A 17,896-nucleotide genomic window follows, 5' to 3' on the forward strand; every position below is an offset into this window, starting at 1 on the left:
TTTGATAAGTCTGAAAAAAACGAATGGTTTTGTCTCCATGCAGTGAAAGGAACATATGCAGTATCTTTACATAGACATTTACAATCTTGGAGTGCTTTCCAGTCGTATATATAGTGATTCAGTTTGTCATATTTTTCTTATTGTCAGACAGCGCACAAAGGTGTTCTCCCTGAAGGTACAAGAAGTGACAAGGACTCAAGATGCTGTAGACATCAACATGATGTTTTTTCTCCTTTCTATGAATTATCTTACCGTCTTGTTTTTTGTTTCAATATCAGGATCATTTACCCACACATCTACCAATTAACATGGGGAGTCCAGTCATTACTGAATTACCCTGAGATGATCTGATCTCCTTATCTTAACAATATTCATAAATTCATTTAATCACAATGCTAGCCTGTCATCTATCCTTTACCAGAAAACCACTAATTCCTCTGAGGGATTTTGGAAGCCAGGAGCATAATCCAAAAGCACAGGAGACAGGACTATACTCTGAATGAGATGCCACTCTAATTCACTCTAGTTTAATATTTTGTAGTTTTTTGTGTAAAATATATGTATCTACTGTTTTCTCCTTTGTTAAGTGCATGCATGAATGTTACCAAGGGGAAGACAAAATATCGGCAAAATGAAAGTAAAACATATTCACCTTTTATATTCGATTGACCTGATAACATATTGCACTCATTTAACTTATCTTCAAATTTCAGATATTTCACGTAACATTCTGAACTGTAGATGCACATATCCTGGAGTTTGCTGATAGAAAACACCAATAATCTGTATGGGTTCTGTTTTTATTAAATAAGTCTCAAAGCTGGCATGATATCTTTATGTTGTAATCTCTTGGTGACTTTTTCTCCAGTCTACTGAAATATAATGCAAGCTGATGTTCCTCAGGGTTGAAACGTGAAAAAGCAATCACTCTTTCACACTCTGTTCGGTGCTGGATCACCTGGTGAAATGCTTCTATTTGAAAACATGTAATGACCTATATGTATTGATCAGCTATTATTATATATAAACAGTTCAAAACAGAAACACTGAAAAAGATGCATTTGATCTTTCGACGTTAATTTATTCTTTGTGACCTTAAAAGAGCCGGACTCATACTTAGTGACACTGTGAGCCCTGAAGAAAGATGTGTCTGATTGTATTGGCTTGTTAACTCTGCTTCACTTGCAAATTACCATTGCTTTCTGTAAACATAATATTGCCTCCAAGAAAATAACTGTTTAGTTTAGTATTATTCCTCTTTAAATGGCTGTATTTATTTAATTGTTTTGCAATGTTGGCACAGCACAGCTACCCTGCATACACGAGACTTTGTAATCTATTCTGATTTTAAATTACAATTTGAAATGTGGGTATCTACTCGATATATAGGACAATTCCTCTCAGTGCTTTAATTTTTCAATTAATAAGTGCTGTGGAAAAAATACAGCACACAATATTTACATGTACAAAAGTGGATAGATTATACTATATAAATACCAAAGCATTTGTCCAAGACAGCTCCAAATAAAGGAGCACGTTGGAGAGAGAAAATTAAGAAAAAATGTCATCAAGAGCATGATCACAAAGGTCATGGATGGAGCTGCAGAATGCAAAGCTGTTGCTAACGAAGCCTATTTTTAGCACTGAGACATGAAGGGAATGCGCAGTGACAGGGAGAACTCTGATTTACAGCTTCAGTGTTTGTGACAATCGGCAGGTTTTCCTTACTCATAAATCCAATTAGCAGAAAGGCTACACAGGATGACTTATTCTCTGCAGCCGGCCATGAGTGTGTGCTGCCGCACTGAGATACTGAGACACACCGGGGCTTCACGGGGAGAAATCTAACACATGAGACACCACTGATAACCTGTCGCTCAGGGGAAACAGCAGCGCCTCCTGTGGTGAAGAATCTCGGAGGGGGGGATGTGCTGTGGCTGGTAATGGATTGCATTTTCAGTTTGAATCCCTGGGCCCCTGTTGTCTGCTCTTCTGTCAGGCGTGATGCCCAGAGCACAGGCAGCGTGGATTTCCCTGGAGTCGTCTTGGATGTTTGGAAATTCTCATCTGCATGGGATTCTCCTCTTTCAGTGTGAAAGAAAAAAAATCACAAAAAATTCACAATCAACTCCATATGTTCTCTCCCAGAAAGGATTCAGGTTCAGTTTAGGCGGTTAGTTCAAAAGCCGGTTGTAGTGAAACACATCAGCCTGTAGCCCTTGGTAAGTGACAATCCCAGGGGGGAGTTTTGCAGGTTTTCTTGGGCTGGTAATAGGAAGTTCACACCTAAGTGAATGAGATACATTTTTTTTCTGAGGGACAACTGGAGTTAGTTTGGTGGAGATGACAGGACCACTGAACCCAATAATCTACTACAGACCATCTACAACGCTGATTTTGACTTTTATTCAGGGCTAAAAGCACTCTGGTACAAACACTGGAGAAGTGAAGTATGACCCCAGTCAGTGTGTTTTGAAGCACTTAAGTGCCAGTTTACACCTTAAAATGATATGCTTCTTCTTCATAAAGTTAAAAAGCGCAGGCAACATCAAGCCAGTGTAACTTATTCTCGTTTGTGTTGGCTAGAACGTCTCATTCTCTCACATTTTCATTGCTACCTTAACCTGCTATGTTAATATTTTTTTATGGCTGTGCTGGGCAAAGCAGAGTGGCTGTAAATAATATGAGCGGAGCTTCACGGGCAGATAATAGCCTGTCAGGAAGGTATCAATACAAGATAAACAGTTTATCGTGCAATTACATTTCTCTTTGGGCATATTTGGGCTCTTCTTTCTGGGGCACAAACCCTTAAATATGTAGAATATTTTAAGAAGAAACGGAAATTACCGGAAATAGGAAAATTGAATTTCTTGTGCTGGTGTTGAAAGAGGTTTGTGATAAGAACATAGTAAAAATAGGCGAAGTTATTAGCTTATTTGTTCCTACGTTTTAACATTTTCTATATGTACAATGAATGGCAAGTAAAACATTTGATTGAGGATAACTAGTAAGAAGTTCAAAGGTCCAGAGATGGCATATAGAGGCAGGCAACAGGCAGCTCTATTACATTTTAATCAGATAACGTGATACTGTCTGACTAAATTACTGTAGGTCTAAGAAGAAAGGATGTGTCTTGTGCCGAATGATATTTAACACCCCCTTCGTGCCGCTTCACAGTCTGCTTGGTGAGAAACACCTATGCCTTCACATGTTAGCGCGATCAGTCTGCCGACAAGTGTTAATGGAGAAATACATTCAGTCCCCACTAACCAATTAATCAAATTGTGTTGAAACAACATAAAAGCTTTACTTTCTCTACCTGAATGTGTTTTCGTTAACGCCAACCTGTGCTAAACCGTTATTGCATTAAGGGAACACGTTTGTACATTGTTTTTAATTTCACACAGGATCACTGTCTTACTCTGATTTACAGATAGTGGGGTTTTGTTTTAAATGTCACACTACAGGAACTTATTTGTAGTTGCAGTTTTTTATTAGGCGGTAATACGTTCCAATGAAATTCTGGAATGCTATGTTTCCTCTGAGCTGCACTGCTTACTGAGCGTTGTACAGTATATGCTTCAGACCAGTGACCTATTTTTTTCATTTATTTCATATCCACCATAAAAGTAACAATGAGTAATAGAATAGATCACCCCCATTGCATCTACTCACGTTTCCTCTATACTTAGGATTTTGAAAACGCAGATCTGTTTCTGCTAGCAGTGTTGATGTTTGCCGTATTAGAAGCCCTAATAATCGTATTTATTCCTTAAAAATTGCCTTAGTTTCGTATTTCCTTTATCGACTCAGCCCGGAGTGCTTTCACAATCTGATACATCTTCACAACTACGCGTCTTGGATTTCTTTCTTACATTTCCATTAAATCAGGACACAATCGCTTGTTCGGAGTGATCTATGTAACAGGTGCTACTGCACGGAAAGCGTGACCAGGTGCGGTCTGGAGGCGGCACGGGCGAGGAAAGGGTTAAACGGATCAAGACCGCTAGTTTTGTGTAGTAGCCCGGCCCGGCACGCGAGTAAAAAGTCACCCCTTTCTTATTCATCTGAAACAAAGCCCTCCCATTGGGGGTATATAAGTGGAAGTGTGGAGAGCACCAAGATGAGACGGGTGGAGTACGAAGGAAGAAGAGCTCGACCTCTGCACAGACCGTTTCCGAGACAGAAGGAGTCAGGACGGCAGCCATAAGAAACTGGACAGACATTTCTCCCACTCGTGGCGTTTTCAGCGGAGAGATGGCTGAAGTTACGGTGAACAGACTCTGTCAGCTGGGGGTCTTCACGTACCTGCTGCTGTTTTCCTACGTTTCCCTGACTACTTCAGTGAGCCTAGATCTAACAGAACTCAGAAATAAAGTTGCCAAGATCAAAGTGAACCCACGGGGGAATTTGTGGGCAACAGGTTGGTTTTTACTGTTTTTATAAGTCAGCTGTCTGTCCATATTTTTCTTCAGTTGATGTCTTTTCTCCATGCGTCTCTAAGATGTTTTTGATGTTGGTCGTACTATATACAGTATGCATATTTTATACACTTGCTCTTTTTAAATATTTATATATTTGGGGATATATTATTCATTGTTATCAACCGGTATCTTGATATTATACGAATTTATATAAGTCAGTAAGTTTCCTCTCTGATTTAAATTTCAGGAGACTGGCTTTTTTTTTAAATCGTGTGGCAGTTTCAGAAGCCCTCATTGTATTACTTCGAAGTAAGCTCTCAGTCTGCATCGTAAGAAATCCGTGCTTGCACAGACTTCAAAGCCCAGTGCAGTCTTGCTTGAGCAGGACAGATTCGATGGTGATTTTGATGTTAAAAATCAATGCGCTGCAGAACGGTAGCTGTGGGAATGTGTATGTCATCGGCTGGTCCTAACATTAAACCCGTAGGGCACTTCATGGGTAAAAAGAGCGTCCTGGACAGTCCGCTGCTGGAGCCGCCAGATGTGCCCGCTGTGAGCTCGATCCGAGTGGCGCTGAACCCGGGGGGCGCCCAGGACATGAGGGAGCTGATCACTCAGGAGGTGCTGAAAATCGCGCTGCAGACTCAGCTGCAAGACTCGCGGGGGAAAACGGATTCTAATGACCAGGTGAACCAGCAAACAAATGAATGAAAAACGAATGTTGTTGCCTGGACACACCTAGCTGAAGCCAGGTTGCGCCTCTCTGACTTCGTCAAGAGAGGCGGAGATGAGAGCGCGAAAGTAAGAGAGCCAACAAGCGGGGGGACTAGGGGTGCAGAGAGAGGGTTTGACACAGCGCCGTCGAAAAACGTTTAGCGACTTTCACGGTACACTTTCGCACCAACGTGAAAAAAGAGGCGCCTAATTAATGGGGGGGGGGGGGGGGATGAAACGGGCTTTATATTGAATGGATAGATCTTCCACCGTTTCTGTGAGGTACCCTTGGGAAACCTAGTGAAAGATACCAACGGATACAACATCAAATGTGGTATCTTGGAGTGAAATAGCCTGAAAGTTTGTGGACCTCTTAAAAAACAGTGAGTGAATCACAGATAGCCTAAAGATAGGACGTGCTGTAAGGTGCAATCCACACAATCTCACTTCACTGAGTCTGCAGCCATTTATGTTCAAGTGCTAAAAATAAATTTCAGAAGAGGGAGAATGCCGTTTTATGCTGAATAAACAATAGCTCAGTTTTTCTTTCGATAGGAATTTGTTTTTCTTGACAAGGAACGTTGAATAGAAATTGTTATTGTGTCACTGCTTGTCGATTTTCATCCTTATCTTGTCCCTGCTTAGACTTTATGCTTTCGATGCTGTTTATGCGTTCAGTGTTGATGAAGATTCACTTCAGTTGAGTGAACACACATTCTCCAATGCTTCTTTCAATGCATCTTGCGAAGAGAAGCCATACAGAGAGAAAATTGCTTTTCATTGCCATGCTTTAAACATGATGAAACTGTGCAATTGCTGTTTTGTTTGACTGTAAGATCATGTATCATTACAGGAGACTGGTTTATTAATGAAGATATTAGAAAACTACATTCAGAACAACAGAAAATGATGAAGACTCCACCTCCAGTCCCGATGGTTATAAATATGGGCCCGTGCAGCAAATATTTGTACATGGGTTTAAGGACTGACAGCAGATATCTCCAAAGGTTTTCATTTACAAGTGGGTAACAGGTTCGCCAAATGCTTTATTTGTAATTTATTGTAACAGTTCTATTTTTATTTATGATTATTGTAATATTGTTAAGATTTATCATCTATGTATTAAAAAAGGGGATGCAAGTTATACCTGTATATTTTTCTGACCTTTTGTGCATTACTGTAGATGTTAAGAGCTATTTATTTGAATAAAGACACAATGATTTGCAGAGAAGGAGTGCCACCCGTGCTTACAGATACTGTTATCCATTGTGGAGAGAGAAAGGGGAAATGGCTGTCTAAGACAGTCTGTCCTTTACATTTTATAGCTAAAACAAATGCAGCACTTTTAAAAGCAAACAACTGAAGACAGCTTACTTTTGCATCTGATATTTGCGTTCAGTTTTACAAATGAGGTAAGCCTTACATCTAGTCCGGTAAAAATGATTCTTTAAAACTCTGGGAAAAATCCAGAATCAGCAGGTGAAAAACATGGAAATTACTGTCAGGAAAGCTGGCTGGTGGCGACTTTTTGCTCTACATGTGAAATGTCAGTCTCACTGAATCTACAAGGCTAATGCCTAAAGCAGCCCCCAGAATAATATTTTAAATACATACATTTGGAAATGTTAACTATCCAACATATTAATATTTAATCTCACTGTTCTTTCAGAATTGTACAGGAAAATATTGTAGAGCTCATTAGTGCTATAGATACCATGCAAAATTGATATTTTCAGCATTAAGTACTCTTGATTTTGTAACAAGAATTAGACTAATGTACAGTATGCTAAACCTAAACCACTCATCTTCTTTAACTTAATCCATCAAAAGCTTAGCAAAGACTTTCATTTTGTCTTTTTCTTTAAATACACAATGAAAAGGTGATCTTGTACCTGCATTACTATTAAGCCTCTTGCTAGAAACCAATTTAGATGTATGTCCCCAGTTGCAAGGCTGTATCTACTGCAATAGTTATATACTGTATGGGTTGTAATGAGTTAGCTGAACTCTTTGTGTAGTTTAATGAGCTACTTGCATTAGCATGACTTTTGCTCTTCTTTTCAAACCAGGAAATCTGTGTCCGTGATGTGGAGTTGACAGGATCTTTCAAAACGCTGTATTAGAACTAAACCAAACTACCTCCGCCTGGAAAGAAGTAAAAACAAAAAACAAATAACCAGTCCTCCTGCATTGGTTGAGAAAGACAACAGCACACTATTAATCTACTCCCACGTTCTAAAAGAAGAAGGGTTCAGTACTGTATATTACACATCTGAACTATAAAAGATGGCCAATTCTCTCTCTAAGCTCAGGTCATTCCAGATCTAGATTGTACCAGAATATGATTTACCTAAACATTACTCATTTGAACAAGCAGAAAACAAAAACTTGTGCTTAATGTTCCTTTTTTAAAGAGTATCTTTGGTGACCTGAATATGTCTTCACTCAGCATTCAAATACGCATCTTCTATGCCCCATTTGTTTCTTTTCTCCTTCACATATTGACAAGTATGAATTCTTCATTCCCATCAGAGCTTTAACATCTTCCATCAATTCTCCCCTGTCTCTCCAGTCCCAGTTATCAGCTGTCTTTTAAAGACAGTCCTTTTAAATGATTCCCTTTACCATTGGTTTAATGATGGAACGCTTCTCTCAGCACTTTCAGTATTGTAATTCTGGAGATGCAAATACATCTCTCTAGAAACAACCCTGCTGGATTAGACCACTAAAATATTAATTAAAGAGATAGGATTTTTTTTTCTTTTTAAGTAGCTGAGCTCAGATTATTTCCGTGAAAAACAATCAAACAAGTCAAACAAACTTAAATGCTAGATTTTTAAAAATTCTCAGTTAAAATCGTGATAATGATTATGACCACAGAGACAGTGATTTGTCCGTCTAGAAAAAAATAACACACACAGACCACACGTAAGTAAATATAATTAACTCCTTTTTTCTAGGAAGTCAAATCATTGACTCTATAGTAACATAAAAAATGTGCAAATCCTGAGGATCATCTAAAATGCCAAGATAACAACTTTTTAGACAAAAAGTACAGTGGTGCCTTTTACATTTTATATCTAGAACAAATGCAGCAATTTTAAAAGCAAATAACTGAAGACTGTTTTTCTTTGTCATACTATGTCATTCAAAATGTATTTATTCAATTTTTTACATGCTTAAATGTTTGCATCTGACACTTGCATTTGCTTTTACAAATGAGCTAACCCATAGATCTAGTCCAGTAAAAATCATTCTTTAAAACTGTGGGAAAAATCCAGGATTGTCAGGTAAACAACACGGAAATGACTGAGGAAAGTTGGCTGGTGGTGGCTTTTTGCTGAGGTGTGCAACAGCTGCGTGTCTCCCACGTCACTTTGTCGGCTGCAAGACGCTCACATAGAGCAGGGTAGCCGTGTTTGCAAATGTATAACAGAACATGTTTGTTTGGGTGGGTTTTCTCTGGGTGCGCTAATTTCCTCTCTCCTTCTGAAGTGCTTAAATCTGCACGTGTCCTGGTGGCCTTTGAAGGGTGCAGACCTGCTTTCCTTTCTGAGAATGGAGGGAATTACTATTTTAAAAGTAATACTGCATATAAACCGGTTCTCTCCAATCACTGTCAGAGCCACTGTAAAAGCCACTTTCTGAAAGTGGACAGTACTTGAAAAACCACTGTCTACAAACATTACAGTTCTGCATTAATAACAGGCGGCACAATGGATCAGTGGGGCACTGGATTCACTTCCAGACTTGGGATCTGCGTGGAGTTCGTATGATCTCACCATGTTCATGTGGGTTTCCTCCCATAGTGCAAAGACATACCTGTAGGTTAATTGGCTTCTGGAGAAATTAGCCCTGTGTCTGTGTCTGTCTGTCTGTCTGTCTGTCTGTCCTGTGATGTACTGGCATCCCATCCAGGTTGTACCCCATCTTTGCCCCAATAGCTTGCCAGCAACCCATGACTTTGAATTGGAAAAGCTGTTTGAAAATGTGAAGATGGATGTAATAATAATTTTATTAAAAAAAAAACTCTTCCGTGACGAAAGAAGCAGTACCAAGAAACCACTATGCCAACACAAAATCACAAACCGTGTTATAAATTCGATTTATAAATACAGTAAACAATACAGTAGTTATACATTTGTGGCTCAGAAAAACGCTAACTTCATGGAAACCATCTGCTACCACGGCCATCCTGGCCACCATAACCCTTGAGTGGAAAACACTTCCGGTTCAACATGGCTGCCTCCTGACTGACTGCCTGCAGACGCCGGAGTTCGTAGAGACAAGTGGTCTCGATTCTGTAAAAAGTATCAAAATGCCGCTTGTCGTGATGTGTGGATTTCCTTGTAGCGGTAAAAGCAGACGAGCCCAGGAATTAAAAGAGTATTTTCTGAGCCAGACAGACAGGAAGGTGTATGTGGTGGGAGACGAGACAGTGGGAGTGGATAAGAACAGTGTTTACGCAGGTGAGGGTCGGTGCGTTGCTTGACGCACCACACGTCTTACTTCGTCTTGTGCACATGGTAACGATTCGTTAAGCGGAATTAAAACTAACAGTTAATTCATGGTAGAAAGTACATGTACGTTCTCTCTAGGAATCCGAACTGACCGCTTACGCTGAGTGAAAATGCTGTTTAAACCGTAAAAGCCAATTCTCTGTTTAAACGCACTGTAGTTTAAATTGAATTTTGCCGGGCATCGATATGATAGTGTTCCATAGCTTCATATTACTGACAGACCATACTGAAAACATATTTTCTTAAACGTGCCGACTGGACACAAGTCAGCTGCTTCTTTTACTGAGGGTTTAAACACCACTTTTACACAAATGTTTATTTTTGGCTTTCCATCCTATTTATAATCCCATACTTTATCGTTGTGACTTTTATATTGGCATTGTTTTCAGTCTGTTTCCTGATGCTTAAACTGAGCATAAGTTTCAATAGTGCATTTTTCAGATAAATATGTCTGTTACTGGAACATTTCCTAATCTAAACGAGCAGTCTGTGCTTCCCGGTCTCTGCGGCTTCTTCCCTGTTGTGATTATTGAAAGTGGCGCTCAGGGATGTGATCTTGATTGGGCCATCAATCATATCATTACACAGGCAGCATGCAGATGTATTCGCCCAAAATTCATGACATTTATTTATTCATTGTCAGATCTGCTTTCAAGAAATGCCAGTGAAATAATCAAAGCGAGGCTTCCTGCAGCTTTCTTTACATGGTAAATTCTGGCAAAAATACACCGGGGCCAGAATTCTCATACTGTTTCCAAGCAACACGCATAATTCTCTCCTAGGATCATTGATAAGAGACATACAGTATGTAGGTAGAACACACTGAAGCATGGAGTGGAGAGAGGTTTGTACAAGATGGCCTGGACTGCTAAGCAAATAGAATGTTTTGAATTTATTTTATTGTTATATAGCTGCTAGTTGAGATGGAAAACATTTTGAAGGAATTGGTGTCTAAACTTTTCCTTATTTTCTCTTTACTCAGAAGCCAATTAGGGTCCACACAAAAAGATGTTTTGGTGATGCCCTTAAATTGTGCATAACAATTCATGAGGCTGCTGAGACCATTCGGCTGCATAGGTACAATTACTGATTTTCACACCATTACGCGCCAGCAGCCCCACTACACCACATATCGGGGGGAGAAGTGAGAAATTACTTCAGCATTTGAATAAAAGTGAAATTTTGGATAGGGCAGATTGTTCAAGCCTAGAGTGGAATTTATCCAGGACACTGGAGTTAACACCCCAGTTCTTAAGAATAGTGTCATGGGAACTTTAATGAAATGGTCAGGACCTCGATGCCATGTCTCAGCTGAAGGTGAGTGGCACTCCTGCAGCAGTGTCCCCCATCACCATACTGTGGCGATGGTTTGGAAATTCTGGTCCAGAGGGATGTGTGCCACCACCTCTTACTGCTGTGATCTGTTTTTCCTTTCAGATCTCCCATCCCAGTACGGATCAGAACTAGCCTTCTTTGGCTTCTGAGATCAGTCTGAAAGCGCTCCTTTTATTGCTTAGAAAACCGCCTGAGGCTGTGGTTTCACAACCCCAAAATACACAAGAAGGTTTAAGTTTGGTATAACAATTTGAGACATAAATCATAGCTGAAATGACCATCATTTTCTCCTCTTGCTTTGGTGTTATGGGTCATGAGACTTCTAGAGCTGTGTGGAATTAGATTTCGGTGAACAGGGTGTCGCTCTGCCTGATGAATATGTGTGCAAGTTGTGAGTCCATGGAGAAGTTTTAGCGTTGTTCTTTGCATACTATATTAGAATTGATCCCTTTGACCACACTGCCTGTGCCTCTTTCACACAGACTCCCAGAAAGAGAGGAATCTGAGAGGAGCCCTGCGAGCTGAGGTGGAGAGGTAAGATTCCGTGTCTGAGATGATGTTCACATGGACGGAACTGAGGACTTTTTGGACCATGCCATTTTTTTAGTTCACTATCTTGCTCTTGCTCATGTTAACACAGAATCTCTCTTTATTCTTTTTTTTCTGTTTTCTTTGCAATTCCTGCAGTAATGGTAGTAAAGTGTCATTGTGTTACCCAAATGTTTTTTTTGGCATTATATTGAATGGCAAGTGAAAAATAAGAGCTGTGTCTGTTGCATGTTTTTCTGTTTAGATGAGAATTCTGATTGAGAAACTTCTGTTGAGATGCATGATACTAATGTGAAACCAGAGATAAAAAAATACTGTTTTAAAAGATTTGTAAAGATGAAAACCAAAAAGGATTAATGATTAAGTTTTGTGCTTTATGTACTGTAGGAAGGTTAACAAAGAGGATGTTGTCATTCTGGATTCCCTAAATTACATTAAAGGTAACAAAGAAATTAATATTATATTTTGGAAGCTATTCAGTAATCTTGACTTTAAATGCTGATATCTGCAACATTTTGTTACACGGTACAAACATTTTGAAGCAAATGTCCTTTCTATACTTCAGTTGAAAGGGTCAGGGGGGTGGTATTTGGTTGATCACAGTGGAGTAATAATTAGCAAAAAACCAACTGCAAGGCTGTACTGGAAGTGTAATGTACTGTAACATCATTTAGACATCGCTCTATACTGTATTGAGGCAACTCAGCAGCCAAAGAGCCTTGTCATGTGTTTCTTTTCTTTAAATTCTCGTTAGGCAAGGTGTCAGTATTTAATTAAAATAGAACTTTAGCTGCAGACAGGTATTTCAAATGTGCCACAAGAGAACTGCTAATTATTTTTCCCTGTGAAAGAGGAAATGTTTTGAGCATGCTGTTTTACTGATTCATCTGAAAATTGTATATTTGGATATAGTCCACCAACCATTTTTCTCTCTTTAAAATGATTCTAATATTTAATCCATCAGATTGGTGATTTTTGTCTTTGATTTGCAAGCATCAACATATTTTTTTTATACTATTGTGCTAAGCCAAGGATTTCCATCAAATGTAAGAAGATTAACATTTAATACTTAAAAAAGACATCTGAAAAGACAAATTACTAATACAAGAAATTGTATATGGCCAGTAAAGTGATCTGATCTTATCTTAAAATAGATGTGCACATTATGTACTGTATATTCATCTATTCCTCTATTATAAAACATAACTCTTACAAATTCTCAATGTTAGCATGAACCTCATAGCCACTTGTGGCTTTGCTTGCTAGATATGTTTGTAAAAGATTTATTAAAACCTAAATTAAGATTAGAATGCTTTCATCAACAGGAGCAAGAAGGAATAACCCTCTGTTATAAATGTTAGTTTATGTTTTATAAATATTTTATGTAACTTTTTATTTCCTTGATCAGCAATATGTTATTTCACCTTGAATTCCTGGAAGTGTTGATCAAAAGAGAAAAGGCAATTGTGGCTTTAAATTACATGGCAATTCAAATACAGTCTGTTTTGAAAAATGCAATTAAAATTATTGAATTCTGAAACTGCCTTGGAGATGTATTCTAGCAAATCTCCAGAAAAATCACAACTTCTTCAGTAGCTTTATTGTGCAATTACAATAATGTTTTTTCCCTGCGAGACTGGGTTAATGTTAACTCTACAATTAGTTGGTGCGGCATCAGAACTATTGTAGAGCAATATATACAGAACCAGTCACCTGGGATTGATCAGTCTGAGACTTGACTCCAAGTTTGTACAGTCAATAAACAGCAGCTTTTAGAATTCCCCAGTCCATCACTATAAAAAATTGGTTTTAACATCAGTGTCCTTAATTTCTTTTAGGTTACAGATATGAACTTTTCTGTCTAATAAAACACACGCAAACTCCCCATTGCCTGGTATGTAAGTTTCTACAAAGCATTCTGATACCTTATCCCTTTGATTTTATGTGATTTAGCAAAGATTATTGCTTAAAGTAATGTGGATTTAGTCATTTTTATTCCTTGTTACTGCCAAAACATAAGCAATATAGAGTTTTGTTATTCTAATGCATACATTTTATGCCTTTATTGGAATTAACAATTGTTCTTTTCCAGTAAGTAAAAAGGCAATTATTTTCTCTGCATTTGATATCCATAGCATAATATGAAACTCATGTACTGTATTAATTGATTTTTAGGTATATTGCTTGACATCAGCAGAAGTCAGCTCTACCTGGAATAAGTGTGGAGATGTAGAAAAGCAGTATTCCCAGGAAATGTAAGAGATGATTAACAAGGTGTTTTTGCCAGAAAAATTCCTTCATTGCTCACTTCCTTACTCATTTTGTGTAAATGGACCACTGTTTAGGGGTTTTATCAATTTTGGGTGAATTTAACTTGGTGGAAAATAAGAAGTAGCTCATACAATGCAGGAATCTTTGATTTAAAAAATTAACTTTGAAAGTACAATTTATGACTTTTTCCTCATTTGCTTTGGATTTTTAGTTTGGATAGTGCAAACTGATTTTCAGCATACATAAAATCTACAGAAGATATCCTGCTAATTGCCTAAATAATGTAAATGTTACCTTCCAATATTACCCAAATCGCTAAAATCACTCACTGGCGCTGATGCCTGTAATCTAGTCCTATAAATTAGTGTCAGTTGATGTATAGGACTGTAAATTGGTAATCTGTAAGTTTTGTGCTATTCTCCCTCAATGTGACATTTCCATGTGGAAATGATCTGCCTGCCAGAAGCTTAGAAAGATTTAAGTTTCACCTTTGTCATATATAATAATAATAATAATAATAATAATAATTGCTTACACTTATATAGCGCTTTTCTGGACACTCCACTCAAAGCGCTTTACAGGTAATGGGGACTCCTCTCCACCACCACCAGTGTGCAGCCCCACCTGGATGATGCAATGGCAGCCATAGTGCGCCAGAACGCTCACCACACATCAGCTATCAGTGGGGAGGAGAGCAGAGTAATGTAGCCAATTCATAGAGGGGGATTATTAGGAGGCCATAAATACAATGAAATACTTCCTCACATAACAAATTTCATCACAACATGTTATTAGTGTTCATTTTTGCTGTTGTAGTTTAGATGCCCTCATTATGAGATTTGAGACTCCGGACTCTAGGAACCGATGGGACAGCCCTCTCTTCACTGTTCAGAAAGAGGACACACTGCCATTTGAAGCAATCTCCGATGCCATCTTTCACAGAAAAGCACCTCCGCCTAACCAGTCTACACAAAGTGTGAGTGACCTTCCTCGACCAGCTCTGTTGTTCTTGCTAGAGCCTCTGTCCAGCCCGAGACGGAGCACCTTGAGTAGTACAGATTGTAGGGCTTAGTCATTGCAGTTTATGATAAAAAAATTGCATTTCAGAAATGTTCTTTCAGGGAAACAGATTACTTGAGACAATGGCAACATAGCTGTTTTTTATTGTTCATATACAATATACAATAAAATACAATAAGTTGTTTTTATTAGCACTTAAGAGATATACAGTATCAGGAGATAGAACCTAAGAAATGAAAATCACGTGCAACCAGTACATGAGGACGTGTTGCCGTACTTATCAGAATCAAGGTACAGCTCTTAAAACTGTGCCTCATAAGCAGTTCAATTTATTATTCCTCCCTGTCAGCTGTATCCATTCCAGATGGGTTTCAGCAGGAGTACTTTGTGATTCATTCACACATGTTCAAACCTCTTTCCTGGTTGCTTTCTAACCTTGTATATCTTATTGTCCACTGTAGCAGCCACTGTCGTCTACGAACTTTTTGTACGAGTTAGACAAAGTTACCCAGGATGTGCTCATGGTAGGTTTTGTTTCTGATGAAATGTTGTAAGTTGTGGTAATTGCTTTCTACACATTTTTGCATTCCTTTAAATGTTACTGAATGGCATGTCAAAGTGAATAGTTTATAAGCTCTTTATTAACTTGTTGTCAATGACTGTCTAATAAGAGGTGTAAGTTATTTTTCTGTGGATACCTTACATCTGCTTTGTCATGTGAATGGTTGTTTAGATACAACTGCATTTTAGTCACAAAAGAATTAAGGCGTCTAGCAACACTGTAGAAACTGCTTTCGAATGTATTGGTACTTTACCTAGTACTGGTTATCTCTTATGATGTCTCTGCTCTCAAATTTCTCCTAGGCTGTTTTGAATGCTCAAAAGACTAGTGTCCCAGGGGAGGTCTTAGCTGTACCTGGAGCCACAGAAAAAATATCCTTTGTGTCTTTGTGCTGTCTTGCAGGGACTGTACCACATGTTTCAGATAATAGAAATATCCTGGGCTCATCCCCAGAGGTTTGATATAGGGCCATAAAACAATTTTAAAGCAATAAAAAGATACCAATGGATTTCTTATCCTCACATAATGTCACACCTGGGGGCAGTGATGCACAAAGCTGCCAGTCAGGTTTTCAGCTTTTTGCAGCATAATGAACCCTTTGAAGCACAGCACTTATTCTGTGACATGCCAGCAGATTCTTTTTGTCAGCTAACTGCAGTTTCCTGATTTCAGGAGGGTTCTCCGAGATGTTCCCATTAGTACTTTACTGTACTTTTCATCTTTTTATAGCTCAGACATAGGAAGCATCTGTCTACAAATTCTCAAATGTGCAAGATGTGATTTCAGGGAGGTTAAAACAACCTCTCACTGAGCCTTCCCTAAGCGTTTTTGCAACTACAGTACAAGGATTGTATTTTATGTGTTAATCTTTTTGATGACATAGATCTTTGGCCAAGTATTTACTGTCACTTCCATTACAGGGGATTTTTAACACCTGGCGCGTGGATCTTTACTTGGCAAAAGTAGTGAGTCTTTGGCCTCATTAGGCAAATACCTAGTACTTGGATGCTGTGGACTGTACTTTCTTTTGGCCTTAAGCTTGTAGTCATGCAACTAGCCAGGTTTTGGCATATCACTCTGAAATATGAATTCTATAGAATGTTGTAATCGGGAAACCTTTATTGCTCAAAAGGCAATTAATTTCTTAGGATGCATTAAAGCAGTGCTGTGACAGTTTGCCCAGAACTGTTTCACCATGTTCAGTATCAGTGCCAGGAAAAAGCATTTAAGATAAGGAACAAAGAATTCAACATCACAAGATTGCCTCTCTTTTGTCAGGTGAGCCCTATGACGTCTATATGGTTTCCTTGACTGATGGCTCATCCATCTTTTACATTGAGCATATCCTATACCAGATGTCTCTTTGTGGCACAAAAATGATGGTGTGTAGTTTTGTCCAGGTCAGTCACAATATAGGTGTGAGCAGAAAATGCTTTAGACTTATATGATCAGTTTGTTTATTTCATTTAAAGTTATCCTGTGCGTGATGTAGGTAGTCATATCTGTCGTATAAATATGTCATATCTTATCCAGTTATAATATATCATAAATATATAAGGGGATGTTGAGATTTGCATTTTGCTCATCTGATGATATACGTAAATACTTCTCTTTTCTTGGGGAACGTCACTCATCTGAAGGGTCTTTGTAAGTTGAAACCCAGACATTTTCGTTCTTTGCATTTTCATTATTACTTGATTTGCCTTAACCTCTCCGCACATAGAGCTGACCAGAAGTCTCAACATGGCTGAGCTACGCAAGCTTCGTCGTCAGTTCATCAGTTACGCCAAGATGCACCCAACAGAAAACATCGGGCAAATCGCTAACATGTTTGTACAATATTTAAACAAGAGCATGCATTAATATTTTATTAAATATTATAAAGGTACACTTTAATATTTTATATGGACTTAGCAGGAACTTTCAGTTTCATTTTAGCCATTGTTCTTAATCTATTCCTGAGTCACACATGAGATCAAGAGTAGAAATGGAAAACTGACTTATCTATTCCATTTCACTGTCCCGATTTCAAAATGAACATTGAATACATTGAGAGAGTGCTGAAATTTTATTTGAAAACCCTTCGTCTAAAATAAAATCCTGCATTGTAAATATGCTTAAAGCCCGGCCTTACAAGGCAATTTTTTATTTGTTTTGATGTGATGAATTTTTAAATATTGGAGAGTATGGAATTAATAAATACATGACGTGTTTTAAGTCTTTTGGGTTTCATGTTTTTTTTCCTTAATTTACTCCACAGATTTATGAGCTGAAAATGTGAAATCAAGCCAAAGCATAATATCTTATCTAAAGAGCTTCAAATTACATTTTGACTGATTTTTAGGTTCTACTGGTTGGTTTATTGTTGTTCATGAAAATCCGTCAAGGATGAAGTAGTGAGTTTTACATCATCAGTGTCTGAATAGACTCCAGGGTATTTTATTCCCGTTATCAAGTTTGGATTCCAGACAAGCTATAGACTCTCGAGTGTTTCATTTATC

The 17,896-nt window shown here is 38.4% G+C and overlaps 2 protein-coding genes across 3 annotated transcripts; both read left to right on the forward strand.

Moving 5' to 3' along the window:
- Positions 1 to 4,005: 4,005 nt before the first annotated feature.
- Positions 4,006 to 6,369, forward strand: nmba (neuromedin Ba). The gene is made up of 3 exons (XM_088641959.1): positions 4,006 to 4,423; positions 4,912 to 5,111; positions 5,992 to 6,369. Exons 1-3 carry the CDS (start codon positions 4,258 to 4,260, stop codon positions 6,046 to 6,048), a joined length of 423 nt encoding a protein of 140 aa, XP_088498085.1. The 5' UTR covers positions 4,006 to 4,257; the 3' UTR covers positions 6,049 to 6,369.
- A 2,992-nt stretch (positions 6,370 to 9,361) lies between these two features.
- kti12 (KTI12 chromatin associated homolog) lies at positions 9,362 to 17,615 on the forward strand. 2 transcript variants are annotated; one of them, XM_088641539.1, is made up of 9 exons: positions 9,362 to 9,607; positions 11,476 to 11,527; positions 11,930 to 11,982; positions 13,381 to 13,436; positions 13,718 to 13,797; positions 14,609 to 14,789; positions 15,295 to 15,357; positions 15,698 to 15,766; positions 17,115 to 17,615. In XM_088641539.1, the coding sequence occupies exons 1-9, from the start codon at positions 9,457 to 9,459 to the stop codon at positions 17,256 to 17,258; spliced, it is 849 nt and encodes a 282-aa protein (XP_088497665.1). In that variant the 5' UTR covers positions 9,362 to 9,456; the 3' UTR covers positions 17,259 to 17,615. The 2 variants fall into 2 exon arrangements, with proteins under 2 accessions (XP_088497665.1, XP_088497666.1); XM_088641540.1 differs by having other exon boundaries at positions 14,630 to 14,789.
- The last annotated feature ends 281 nt before the right edge of the window (positions 17,616 to 17,896 follow it).

The sequence above is a fragment of the Lepisosteus platostomus genome, chromosome 7, assembly GCF_059453375.1.
Source record: "Lepisosteus platostomus isolate fLepPlt1 chromosome 7, fLepPlt1.hap1, whole genome shotgun sequence".
In the NCBI taxonomy this organism is placed as follows: Eukaryota; Metazoa; Chordata; class Actinopteri; order Semionotiformes; family Lepisosteidae; genus Lepisosteus; species Lepisosteus platostomus.

What these genes read in the sequence shown, in the direction of transcription:
- nmba (XM_088641959.1), top strand. Translation starts at nt 4,258, where the DNA reads ATGGCTGAAGTTACGGTGAACAGACTCTGTCAGCTGGGGGTCTTCACG. An exon ending in GGGGAATTTGTGGGCAACAG is followed by an intron (nt 4,424 to 4,911) that starts GTTGGTTTTTAC and finishes TTAAACCCGTAG; the next exon opens with GGCACTTCATGGGTAAAAAG. An exon ending in AAACGGATTCTAATGACCAG is followed by an intron (nt 5,112 to 5,991) that starts GTGAACCAGCAA and finishes GTATCATTACAG; the next exon opens with GAGACTGGTTTATTAATGAA.
- kti12 (XM_088641539.1), top strand. Translation starts at nt 9,457, where the DNA reads ATGCCGCTTGTCGTGATGTGTGGATTTCCTTGTAGCGGTAAAAGCAGA. An exon ending in TTCCCTAAATTACATTAAAG is followed by an intron (nt 11,983 to 13,380) that starts GTAACAAAGAAA and finishes AATTTCTTTTAG; the next exon opens with GTTACAGATATGAACTTTTC. An exon ending in TTACCCAGGATGTGCTCATG is followed by an intron (nt 15,358 to 15,697) that starts GTAGGTTTTGTT and finishes AATTTCTCCTAG; the next exon opens with GCTGTTTTGAATGCTCAAAA.